This window comes from Sorex fumeus, unplaced genomic scaffold, assembly GCF_029834395.1.
Source record: "Sorex fumeus unplaced genomic scaffold, SorFum_2.1 ptg000037l, whole genome shotgun sequence".
Classification (NCBI taxonomy): Eukaryota; Metazoa; Chordata; class Mammalia; order Eulipotyphla; family Soricidae; genus Sorex; species Sorex fumeus.
The window spans coordinates 54,193,012-54,206,411 of NW_026606094.1; the positions used below are offsets into that span (position 1 = coordinate 54,193,012).

At 38.8% G+C, this 13,400-nt stretch overlaps 1 protein-coding gene across 1 annotated transcript in view; it reads left to right on the top strand.

Annotated features, from left to right (window-relative positions):
* The first annotated feature begins 9,397 nt into the window (after positions 1-9,397).
* Positions 9,398-13,400, top strand: part of SCIN (scinderin) — an 87,763-nt gene continuing 83,760 nt past the window's right edge. The window contains exon 1 of the mRNA XM_056118425.1: positions 9,398-9,596. Within this exon, the coding sequence (XP_055974400.1) occupies positions 9,398-9,596 (199 nt within the window). The remainder of the gene's footprint in view (positions 9,597-13,400) is intronic.

Consider the following 13,400-nt stretch of genomic DNA (forward strand, 5'->3'; position numbering starts at 1 on the left):
ATAAACGTACAAAAAAATAAAATCTCTTCCATCATAGAGCTACTTGATTATGATAACTATTCATTACTGACCATTTTAACTTTGAAATTGCTCCCTGAGCACTGTAACACTGTAGCACTCTTGTCCCATTGTTCATCAACTTGCATTGAAATTTTTGTTATTGTTTAAATAATTAAATATTGGGTTAGAGAAACAGTACAGTAAGTAAGATGCTCGTTTTACATGCAGTTGATCCCAGTTCAATTCTCAGCCTCATGCATGGCTTCCAGAGCACTGCATGGGATCATTTGAGCACAGAGCCAGGAGCTCCTGAGCATCTCCAGGTTTGGCCCCAAAATAAAAATAAATAAATTTTGCTCCATTATAATAAAGATCACAAATGCAAAATATTTGAAATGTAAAAGGATAATGATTAAGATCATTGAAAAGATTACTCTAAAGGATTACATACTTATCTCTATTTTTATGCTTTTTCTTTCTCTAAATATTCACTAAAATGTTTCCTTCTTTCTAACTTCATTGATTCAATAAGTAAACATATTACTGGATCATTGAAAACTTTGAAACCAGACAATGACAAGACCAACATAAATGCAACGTAAAGTATTTATTGTTGATAAATCATTTGAAAATTTTTGTTATAGATTTTAAGACCAAAAGATTTATGCTCATAAAATAAAATTTTCAATACTTTTTTTATAATTGAGGTAAGTATGGTTTACAAAACTCTATGTATGAAAAGGTACTGTGCCACACTTCATCAAAATTAATGTTAGCACACCGCACTTACCGCCAAAGTATCAATGTAGCAGTACTATAGTACACTGGATTCTGCTATTCCACCCACCTCTAGTAACCATAGATCTGCACTTTCCTTCTTTCTGTTTTGCTTTTTTGGGTCACACCCGGTGATGTTCAGGGGTTACTCCTAGCTCTGCATTCAGGAATTACTCCTGGAGGTGCTCGGGGACCATATTGGATGCCGAGGATTCAACTCAGATCCAGTTGGCCACATGCAAGGCAAACGCCCTATCGGCTGTAGGCCCAATCTGCATTTTCTTAAACCAAATGTTAATAAAATAGTAAATTAGTAACGTGTGTGTTTTTGAGCCAAATATTCTAGAAAGTCAGAGCGATATTACAGAAGGTATAATGGTTGCCTTGCACACAGCCAACATGGATTTTATCCCTGACACCACATGTGGTCTCTCAGGCTCCACTAGGAATGATCCCTGAGCACAGAGCTAGGAGTAATCCCTGAGCCACACTGGATATTGCCCCAAAACCAAATAAATATATACTTTAGATAGATAGATATACACAAGCAAAAAGTATTTGGGTGGGGGGAGGGGTGGAATTAGAACGACTGCATTTTTTTCCAAGTAATTCTTTTTATACTGTTCTTTAGGCACCCAAGTAATTCCTACATAATTTTGTTGTTTTGGAGGGCACAACCAGTGGTACTCCAATTATTACTGACTTTGTGTTCGAGGGTCACTCTGACCAGTCCTGGAGGCCAATACAGTTCTGGGGATTGAACCTGGCTCCTACATGCAAAGCATGTTCTCCAACCCATTGAGCTATTTATCTGGCTCCTTATATGATTTTTTAATTGTAGTATATGAATTTTTGTATTTAGTGTCACATTTGTAAAACTATTTACTTAGAATTTTTTAAAAAGCATTATATTTATTTTGCTTGGAATTTTAGAGAGCAACATGCAGAATGGAGTTTAATCATACTTCTTGGTTCATGGCAAACTTTTACTTATTTAACCTGTGCCCATTTCCCTTTTAATTTTATTTCCTGTTTTTGCCCATTCATTTTTTCATCAATTCCTTTGCCACCCCCACAGGCTTCTAGTCACATGCAGCTAGCATGTGCCTTTCAATTCATGTTCCTTCTGACTCTTGAGAATTTGTAAATATGTGCAACCATAAAATGTGTGTTTATTAATACATACATGCTTTTCTGGCATTGATGTTATAATAGTTTCTTTGCTATTATTTTATGAGTAAAATACTTTGAAGTTTTGCGGTCTGTCTATGCTGTTCTTCCTTCCATTCAGTTCATTGACTCTGACACTACATACATATTCCTTTCATGTATATCCATGTACCAGATTTTGCTATTATATTTACCTATTTTAAAATTATTTGAATTCCATCACTTTATTTCTACCACAATATACATAACACTAAGTACAATATAGCCAGTATAAAAAAATCTAATGTCAAACAAGTGAATGGATAAAGAAGGTATGGTATGCATACACAATGAATCACTAAGCAGTTATTAGAAAAGATGAAATCATGCATTTTGTCTTGATCTGGATGGAACTGGAGGGTAGGTAAGTGAACTAAGTCAGATGGAGAGCAACAAACACCTATTAATCTCGCTTATCGTGGTAAAAAGAGAGACAAGACTAGACAGTAAAAAATGATGAAACTCCTTTGATTCTGAATTATAAACCTCAGATTACCAAGCAGTGTTTGTGGGTTCGTAGGTGGTGGTGGTGGGAATGAAGATGAAAACTACTACAGAGGCCATAGGGGCAGGTTGAGATCTTAGACACTTTGATGATGCTGAGGTACAGTAACTTTTTATATCAATTTTATAGCAACCATAATTGTTAATATTATTGTAACTATTTTATAAAGATTAAAGAAAATAAATTTTACTATTTTTCTGGTGGTGCCAGAAATCAAACCCAGGTTCTCATATTGGCTCACTTGTAATGTATGTGCTCTTCCACTGAGATATGTCCCTAGTCCCCATGCTAAATAAAATTTTTAAATAACCATTTTAAAGTTCACTAAAAAAGATTTAAAAAAAGAGAAATCGTTCCAATTAATTCAAATAATCCAGAACAACATATGATTTCAGGAAAACCTTAATGTTAAGATAACATAAAGCTAAGAGTAAAAGAAGTAGTAAATGAAATGCTTCATTGGAGTGATAGCACAGTGGTAGGGCGTTTGCCTTGCACGCAGCCAATATGGCCGACCCGAGTTCGATTCCTCTGCCCCTCTCGGAGAGCCCGGCAAGCTACCAAGAGTATTTCGCCCGCAGGGTAGAGCCTGGCAAGCTACCCGTGATGTATTTGATATGCCAAACACAGTAACAACAAGTCTTATGATAGAGACGTTACTGGGCCCGCTCCAGCAAATCGATGAACAACGGGAGGACCATGACCGGACCGTGATACATACAAAAGGGGATGTTGTGTTAAGAGAATTAGCTAAAGAAAATTATTTCTGGTCAGCAAGAAGGAAATCTTTCTCTGTTTTGCACAATCTGCTATTTGGTTTTTGTGAATTAATGTGAATTTTTTGTATTTGTACAACTAGATGATGCTCTTATCATGCTTGATTTTCATCAATCTTTTTTTTTCATAGTTCTCACATGCAAATATTCCATATAAGGGTCAAGGATGTAGCTCAGTAGTAGACCACCAGCCTTGGATGTGGAGGCCGTAGGATTGATCCCCAGCATCATAAAAGAACAACAACTTCAAATATCAAATAACCCAAATATTTCTGACACAATCCATGACAATCTGAGGTTAATTTCATAAATGGGTAAAACCCATAACTTGAAATGCTACAGAAATTTAACCAGGTATCAGATACAGACACTGGATATATTGGAGGCAAAATCAACTTTTATATTTGGAAGCAAAACCAAGTTTTATTTACACATGCAGACTTGACTTGGCTAATGCCAAAAATGAGCCAAGCTTTGCTCACAGTTCACACAGAGCTTACATAGGTTAGGTATAGAATACACTGATTTACAGAACGATTTTCTTGTCTAACATATACAATGGGTCCTAACAAAGTAACAATTGGTAGCACTGTACTGTAGCACTGTCCTCCCCTTGCTCCAGCAGGCAGCAGCAAGGTCTCCATTGTGAGGCTTGTTGTTACTATTTTTGGCATATCAAATACTTCACGGGTAGCTTGCCAGGCTTTGCTGTACAGGTGGGATACTCTCAGTAGCTTGTCGGGCTCTCGGAGAGAGGTGGAGGAATCGAACCAGGGTCTGCAAGGCAAATGTCCTACCCATTGTGCAATTGTTCCAGTCCGTAACAATTGTTATAGTGAGTAATACATTCTATTTCAAGTTTCATATAAACATTCAGTAGTAGTTTCTGTGACCCCTATTTCTACTCAAGCAACCAGATTGATCAGGCACGTCTGCTCTGTTCTGGTTATAAATTTATGATTTATTATCCATTCATCTTTGTCCAACTCCTAGAATGGGTTATTTAGAGATCTTGCCTCTAGTTTCCTGCTTTGTAAATTTTTTAATTTTTCTTTTTTTTTTTTTACTATTTTTTAAATTAAATCACCATGAGATCCAGAGTTACAAATTTGTTCTTGAGTTTCAGTCATACAATGTTCTATTACCAATTCCTTCACCAGTGTACATTTCCCACCACTTAAAAATGTGATCTAAAAAATTTTAAGTATGGCTTTAAAAAATTGCGGGCCACACCTGGCAATGGTCAGAGGTTGCACCTGGCTCTGTGCTCAGGAATTGCTCCTGGTGATACTCAGGGGACAGAATAGGATGCCAAGGATCAATCAAACTTGGGTTAACCACATATAAGACAAAGGCCACACTCACCATACTATCTCTCTAGCCTCAAATTTCCTGCTTTTCTTCCTAATTTTTCCACTACACTCAGGTAAAACTATGTTTAAAATGTTTGCAACTATAATAACTTATTTTATTCCACTACATTCAAGTAAAGCAATAAAATATTCCTCATGCTAATTGGTAATAAATTGCATTTTCATGACCAGCTAAAATAAGTCATTATAGTTACAAACATTTCAAACATAGTTGTTTCAAATGTCATCATATTTTAAAATCAGTTATTTTTATTATCTCCATTTGCATAATCATAAGCTATAAGCAGAACTTGCCATTCTAAATCATAAACGTTGGAATGATCTCGAGTTCTCAATCTTTCGTTCCAAGAATTTTCTACGTAAATTCCTAATGTCATGATAATGTCTTCTTGCAATTATCTCATGGAGTTATTTTTTATAAAGTAGTCCTAAGTATTTTATACATAATAAAAATAGTGAGTATAGAGTGCTGAAACTACCTGCATTAATTAGTAGGTCTTAAGTATACTAATTACAAGGATTTAAATATGCATTACAACATAATCATAACAGTGTACATTCAAGATCAATAAAATTTTCACTTTATATTAAATTTTATTTTAGCCACCACATATTTATAGTTTTACAGTTCTGTCAATGCGAGGGATTCATGCATCATTCTCACCAGACACACCACCATAGTGCCTGATTTCTCTCCACCTTATCCCCTCAGGGTTTCCCTGCAACCCCTGCCACCTCCTCACCATCCCCATCCCATGAACATGCCTTTATAGTAATACGATTATTTTTAGTTTTAAACTAATTTGTGAACAGAGAGGTCCTAGGTACTGACAGTGTAAAGAACTCAGTGCAATTTAAAGAAGAGCTCTAGTTAACTTAATCTGTATGAAAAAAAATACACTTTCCATCCCCAAAATGCATTTTCACTTTCAATAATCTCACATAGCTTTAATAGGTATTTGAACCAAAGACTTTATGCTTATTAACCATGTTTATTGATTGTTTTCTCGGTATATTCTCGCACACTATGTCTATTAATACTGACAACACTTGGTCTTCTGAGTACAGGTTCATGCTTAAACCCTCTTATCAGTTGGTAAAGCAGATCTGTTATTACAGTTTGGTAGAACTACCAGTAATAGGGATGTACTTTTAATTAAATTTATTTTATTTGATGAAAGGAAAGAAAATAACACACGTTAAGCATTCACCTGTCCTAGGAGAAAAGGGGTATTTTTTACGTGTATTAATTTTCAAAAATTCTGTGATAAAGAAAAAAATAAGATGCTGCCTAACTTTTCTATTTTTTATCTTGGGAATTAAGTTTTTTTATCTTGGGAATGAAGAATGAATCCGAAGCCAATTGGGTTTGTACTTTTCTAGAGACATACTTTAATGAGTCGCACAATTATATTATTTATATGAATCAAGTATTGTTATTTACTCAAAAATTTACTACAGTTTCATATGAGCATTAACAATCTTTTAGAACAAGGTAACCTATCCTGAATAACCATTCAATCACAAGTCTCAAGCCTCAAACCTTGTGACTCCTGGTATATAGTTTATTCACCTTGGCTATTCTTTCTAGACAGAGGATTGATACAATGAATTTTTAAATGGAATTTAACCCCAAAGCAGCTATCAACCCACAACTGTTCAACCTGTAATACCATAAAAGTCAGAGAATAAAGTAACTATAATCCTGAGTCAGTCTATTTGATAAAAGAGAGTATATTCAGATTATGATAAATGGTATAATAGTATATCAAGAACATTCAGAACACAGATGAATTAACTTAGTGGAGTCACATAAATAATGATGATGGTGTCTATGTTCAGTTCAACTTCAGTATGAAAGAAAAACAATTATTTTAAGTAAGATATGAGAGAGATAGAGATATAGAGACACAGAGAGAGAGAGAGAGAGAGAGAGAGAGAGAGAGAGAGAGAGAGAGAAGGGAGATTTTCATTGTATAGGGAATGGTAGTCCATAGTTGAACCAGTTTCTGGAAATATTCATAGCAGATTGCTTTTGGAAAAATATTAATGAGTCATCAATCTCAGTTGCATGCACTGTAACTTATACCAAGTGTCATTCCAGGTATAAATTTATCAATCTAATACTAATACCTATCCATTTCTAGGAAGAGAAAACCAAGTCACAATAATATTCAGTAACTTATCTAAGGTCAATCAGTTGAAAAGAGCAAAAGTGGATTCTACCTGAGTTAAGGTCATGTTGTAAAAACAGGTTTCTCAACTCCAATAAATGTCTTTCTTGAAATGAAATCAAAGTAGTGGCAAGGAAGTGGGCCACTTGGATGAATTTGAGAAATATTTTTGAAGACCCTAGTTGGCTACATACAGAAACAAAGTGATAGTGCTGAAAGTTAATTCATTATGTCAATGAAATCAGAAAGAAAAGAGTAAGACTGGCAAGATTGAACAATGGGTAAGGTACTATAGTACAGTGTCTTGTACACAGATGACTAGGCTTTAGTCCCTGCTATTACATATGGTCTGCCAGCACTATCAGGAATGCTTCCCTGAGCATGGAGCCATGAATACGTCCTGAGCCCTGAGCACTACTGGGTATGGTTCCAAATCCTGTCCTCCAACCCCCCACCCCTAGGGAAAAAAAAACAGAAAAAGAAAATTTAAAGGAAAGATATACATAATATTTGTATGCATCCAATGTAATAGACTTGCATGATTTACTTGTCACATCTCACTTAATTCAATAAAATCTTTACTGTGAATATATTTTCTCATTTTAAGCATGAGATTTGTTAATGGTCGAGTAACGTGCCACTTCAGAACTAATAGATGGAAGCTGGAATTGAATTAAGGCAATCTATGGCACAATCCATCAATGAAGAAGAATGGGAAATGAGAGTGGCTGGTTTCATAATTATCACTACTATCAAAACCACTTAATTCCCACCCGTATAGCAATTGCATTTCTAGGAGTTTAGTTCACAGTTATAATTATGGCCAAAAATCTTGTATCCAACACCAAATTAGAAAAAAAGGCATAATTTAAATTCCAATGAACTTGAATGATAAAGTCAAACATGCTACGCATATAAAATAGAATACCAGTGGCTGATTAAAAGAGGAAACCCTATGAGAAGTGTGTGTTGATATCTATTTATATACTGATGTCTGTATGTATTTCTGTTCAAAAGTAATTACCATAGTAACTTTATTCTTGTAGATGAAAGAATGTAGAAAATCACTGGAAAAAATGCACAAGAAACTGGTAATTTAGTTGGCTCCAAAGGAAAGAAATTGAGTGGAAAATTAAATGGAGATAAACGTTTATTTTTAAATTGTACCTTCACACCTTGTAGTTTTGAGGCTTTTAAATGATGGTTACACAATACTTTTAACAATATAAATTAAAGGAAAAATAAAATTGTACATTCTTAGTGTCCTTATAGGGACGCCTCTAATTCAGGAAATAGTCACCCCAAAATGCTTATATATATTATTTTATTATGCTCATACCTAAATATTAGCTTTCTTACTAGTAACATCTTGAGTTATCTTCTTTTTTCAATAATAAAAAAGAACTTTTGCAATATAATTGGTTATATTGCAATATAATTGCAATATAATTGGTTATATTATAACTTTTACAATATAACTGTTTTAATGAATGTGAGATAACTATATTTCCATTGTACCCTTGGTGCAAAAGAACAGCTATAAGGAAAACAAAACAAAACTTAGCAACTTGAAGCCAAGTAATATGTAACCTATAAGAGATAACCCAACCACAATAACTCAGCCACAAATAACCCAGTCTGAGAACTTCCTAGGAATTCTCTGCTATTTGGCTCCTTCCCCCACCCCAAGACACCATCCTCCTCCCCAACCCCACCCCACCCCAAACACACAAGTTTCTTGGCCAGTGGAGGAGGTGAGTAGCAAAGAGTTTAAATCACAGCTTCTGAACCCCGGGGGATTCACAGAGCTCTGTGTTATTCCTACTCACCCACACACACATTCAGCCTTACAGGTTCTTACCCGTTTCTGTAATATGGCATGGTGCTTTTGCATAGCATTTTCAAAGGGGGATGAATCTCTAGACAAGCGCTTCAGCCAGCTGAAATACGAGACAGCCAAAGAAATGATGCAGTTGAGGCATAGAATGATTGCTGTTACCTGGGCAGCCAATGAAAACACTTCAAAACCAAACCAAACGGTTGGGGGCTGGAGGGTGGGCGAACCTCCCAAACAAAGCACAGAGGCTCAGGGAGGAGCCCCCCCCCCCCCCCCAAACACACACCCCTGTGACACTCAACCAAGAGCAAGGGGCTGTAAGGTTCGTCTTAAGCCAGGGGGATCTGCAGTGCCAGGGATTCGACTCTAACTCGAGTCCTGGCTCTCGCGCCCCTGACCACCAAGCTGTCTCCCTGGCCCTCCCGAGTTTCTTAATCTCCTCAGTGCCGGGGAATATGTGCTTCCTTACAGGAAACCTTTCCAGGAATTTCTATAAATCCCCTTCCCGATCTCCAGATTTCGGAGGCTCCCCACCCGCTGGGAGCTGCAGCCTAGCAGCTCGGAAGAGGGTGTGGATCCCTCCTCTGCAGCGGTTTCCGCGGGGTGCTTAGTCCCCTCCCTTTTCTGGCCCCGCCTCCCCGCAGGTTTAACTTTAAAGTTGCAGGGGAAACCGGGTCAAGGTTTAGTCCGACTCCAAGGTCAGCGAGGTCCGCTTGTCGACACCTGTGGGACCACCAGCCGAAACCATGGCCCAGGGGCTGTACCACGAGGAGTTTGCCCGGGCTGGAAAGGAGACGGGGCTGCAGGTCTGGAGGATCGAGAATCTGCAGCTGGTCCCGGTGCCGAAGAGCCTTCACGGCGACTTCTACGTGGGGGATGCTTACCTGGTGCTGCACACAGTCCGGGCGAGCTGGGGCGTCACTTACCGCCTGCACTTCTGGCTGGGTAAGGTGCGGTAGGGTCGCGGGAGCCCGAAACCGCGGTCTCGGGAAAGCGCGCAGTTCCCGGAGACCTGAGATTTGAGGGATGGGATGGATGCGCGCCGAGACGGAGGCGCATCCCAGTGCCTGGAAAACCCCGTCAAGCCCCTTGGGGCGCCGTGCTCAGCCTGGTCACTTTCTCCCAGACTGAGTCAGCCCCAGCAAAAGACCCGCGCAGTGCATTCCGAGCAAGCTCTCCCGCTGGCTTCCACCTTTGCCTTGGCCCGCCCAGCCGGGCTTTGGAGCCTGCAGCATCTACACCTTTCCCCCACCAGCCTGCGAATTCAGACCCGCCCGGGCCGATGAGCAGCGCGCTCCCGCGCCTTTATGGTCCCGCTCACCTGTAGGCAAGTCCAGTGCTGGTTTGCCTTTCAAGGAGAAGATGAACTCAAACGCGTTTGTCCATGGCGAGAAGTATTTTAAACAAGAAGTACTTTAAAATTTGTTGTTGTTTGCTTGTTTTTTTCCCCTTGAACACCAGCTTGCATTTCTCGATTTTTTGCAGCCAACAGGATAGCACCTGCAAGACGCTATTCTGGCTCTGGCAGGGTTTGTTTTTTGTTTTTTGTTTTTTTCTTTTTGGGTCACACTTGGCGATGCTCAGGGGTTACTCCTGGCTCTGCTCTCAGGAATCACTCCTGGCGGTGCTCCAGGGACCACATGGGATGCTGGGAATCGAACCCCGGTCTGCTGCGTGCAAGGCAAACACCCTACCCACTGTTCTATCACTCCAACCCCACTGACAGGTTTATTAAGAATAGAAATTTCCACTTATTTGGATGTTGATGATTTGGGAATGAAGTGGGAGGGAGGGGTCGGATACAGATATTTTCAGTATAAATAACTTGCTTTCTGTGTTATTGATTTAGACAAGATGCCTCGTGGAAATCATATTTTTAAAATTTTTATTATTTATTTGAACAAGAACGCAGTGTGGGTTCGCAGGGCTCCTTCAGAAGTAGTATTTATTTGGGGCTGCCCTCGTGCCAGGTCTCAGACACTGGGCCTTGTGTGTTCTACTTTTCCCACCTTCTACTTTTACTCGTAAACATCCTGAATGTCCAGCCTCTCCCTGTGAGATCCTGTGGCAGCGGGCACACCCCGTCTAACAAAATACTGATTATTTGAGCCTAATTGGCTTCTTTTAAAATTAGCCTGCCTCCCTGAACTTGAGTTTCTTTATTTTTAGTCTCATTCCTGAATTTATGGGGAAATAGCACAAAACCACAGACACACACATTTTGAAGTTCCCGGAAGCCAACATTTCTGTTCCTAATACTTAAAGATATTAAGGAAGAAAATGACGGGGGGGAAAGTCATATTTTCAGTATGAACACTTAAAGTTAACATTTCCAGTGAGAAATACTAGGACAAGGGCAATTTAATGCTAGCTTTTTTTTTTTAGATTTACAATTTTTTGTGCTTGGGTTTCGATTATACAATGATCAAATACCCATCCCTCCACCAGTGCCCATTTTCCACCACCATGGATAATATCCCTCCCACCCCCATCCCCCCAATCCCACCCTGCCTCTGTGGCAGGGCATTCCCTTTTGTTCTCTCTCTCCTTTTGGGTGTTGTGGTCTGCAAAAGAAATAATGCCAGCATTTGATACTAAGGTTTTGCATGTGCTAGAGGAGGCTGAACCAAAAAACATGTTTTGGTTCCCCACTGTAAAGCCACTGGTACTGTTTTAAAAGACAGTGCTTTCTTTATTTCTGTTCCAAAAAATACAGAAGCCTAAATTTCTAACCTGCACTTATGAATGAATGTTGCTAGATGGAATGATAAGGGTAATAGTAATAAACAGTCACTGTCACTGTCCTCCTGTTGTTCATCAATTTGTTTGAGTGGGCCCAGTAACATCACCATTGTAAGACTTATTGTTACTGTGTTTGGCGTATTGAATACGTCACGGGCAGCTTGCCAGGCTTTCCCGTGTGGGCGAGATACTCTTGGTAGCTTGCTGGGCTCTCTGAGAGGGGTGGAAAAATCAAACCTGGGTCGACCAGTCGGCTGCATGCAAAGCAAATGCCCTACCTCAGTGCTATAATAGTAATATACATTGGTCTTTCTATCCAGAACATGGTTCATGATAACTGTCTAACATATCACGTTTGTCACTTTGGTGAATTAAAATGTGAAATAAGCCCTTCAGGCCTGAGTTCTCCCTTAAACAGTATCTTGCTTACTTGTCACTTTGTTTCTTTGATTGCTTATTTCCATTTTGGAAAATACTTGGTTCTCTCTTGAACACATATTTACCCTCTTTCTCACCTTCTTTCTAAGCAAATTTGGTTCAAAAAAAAAAAAACTACCTTGCTTCACTAAAAAATAAAAAAAAAAGTGAAAGAAACTTGTTTTATTATAGACAGCAGTCAAATTGCATGTGGTCAAACATTTTCCAGAGAACTTTAAACAAAGTTCAATTCTATGGCTTTTTCTTATACAATTTAGTTCCTTAAGCTCTATGCTTTGTAGGTTTTTCAGACTCCCTTGAACTCAGTTATTCATTTAACTATTTAAAATCTAAATGAAAATGTTTTGGGTAGAAATATTTAATGATCTTAAAGTTCTGCTAGAATTGAATAGTATGTTTATAGCAAGTCAATTTATTTAAGGATTTTTGCTCTACATTGAATAACGTATTAATCTTTGAAAGGTTATAAACTCAAAGGTACAATAATATAAAGGTTTAAATCTGGAGATGAGGATCAAGTGGTAAAGAAATACCCTGGGTTTGAGTCATCCACCCCCCACCCCCCACAACACACACATGAACTCCCAAGTACTGCCAGTAACCCCTATCAATCGCAGCAATAACAAAAGGAAGACAAAAATCAATATAACACAGGTAAAATGTGATACTATGAAGGACACACAAGTCTTAGGATGATAGGAAACAGAAGTGTCATCCCTGGTACCACATATGGCCCCTAGCACTAATAGGAGTGACTCATGAACACATAGCTGCCAATAGGCCCTGGGCACTGCAAGGTGTGGCGCAACTACTCTCCACTACAGTAATCAGGAAATAGAGGTGCAGGGAAGAAAAAAAAATAGAAGGAAATGAATGTTGCCTGAGTTTTGGGGTTTGGATTTGGAACAGAGGGTCCACACATGTTGTGGCACCCAAGGCTCATAATGACTGTTCCAGGGGTCAGAGTCAATGGGTGTAGGACAGTACTGAGGATGAGTACGGGGTGGGGTGAGAGACTGGACTCATATGCAAAGCAGCTCTCCCACTGAGGAATCTGCCTGCTTCCTGCCTCTGTCTATTCTTACTTTGACAGAATTTTTTATGACAAATAGATATTGGATTAATTAACTTAGCACATTTTCCTTCCTTTCGAACCAGTAGGTTTTCTATAACATTATCATATTTTAAAACAGTATTCAGAATTTTGCAGCATATATACATGTAAACCAGATCAGAATTCAGTATAACAACAAGCATTACATCAGTAAAAGTAAAGGTAAAAGGTAAAGGCCCTCCCGTTGATCGTCGATTTGCTCGAGCGGGCCCAGTAATGTCTCCATTGGAGATTTTGTATTTACTGTGTCTGGCATATCGAATACTCTCGGTAGCTTGCCGGGCTCTCCGAGAGGGGCGGAGGAATCGAATTCGGGTCGGCCATGTTGGCCGCGTGTAAGGCGAACGCCCTACCCCAAGTAATATACAAAAATAAAAACAGAATCAGAATTGACAGGAAAAGTTCAGAAGTCTCTGAACTTTTAAAATTCAATGATGATATAGTGAACTTGATTC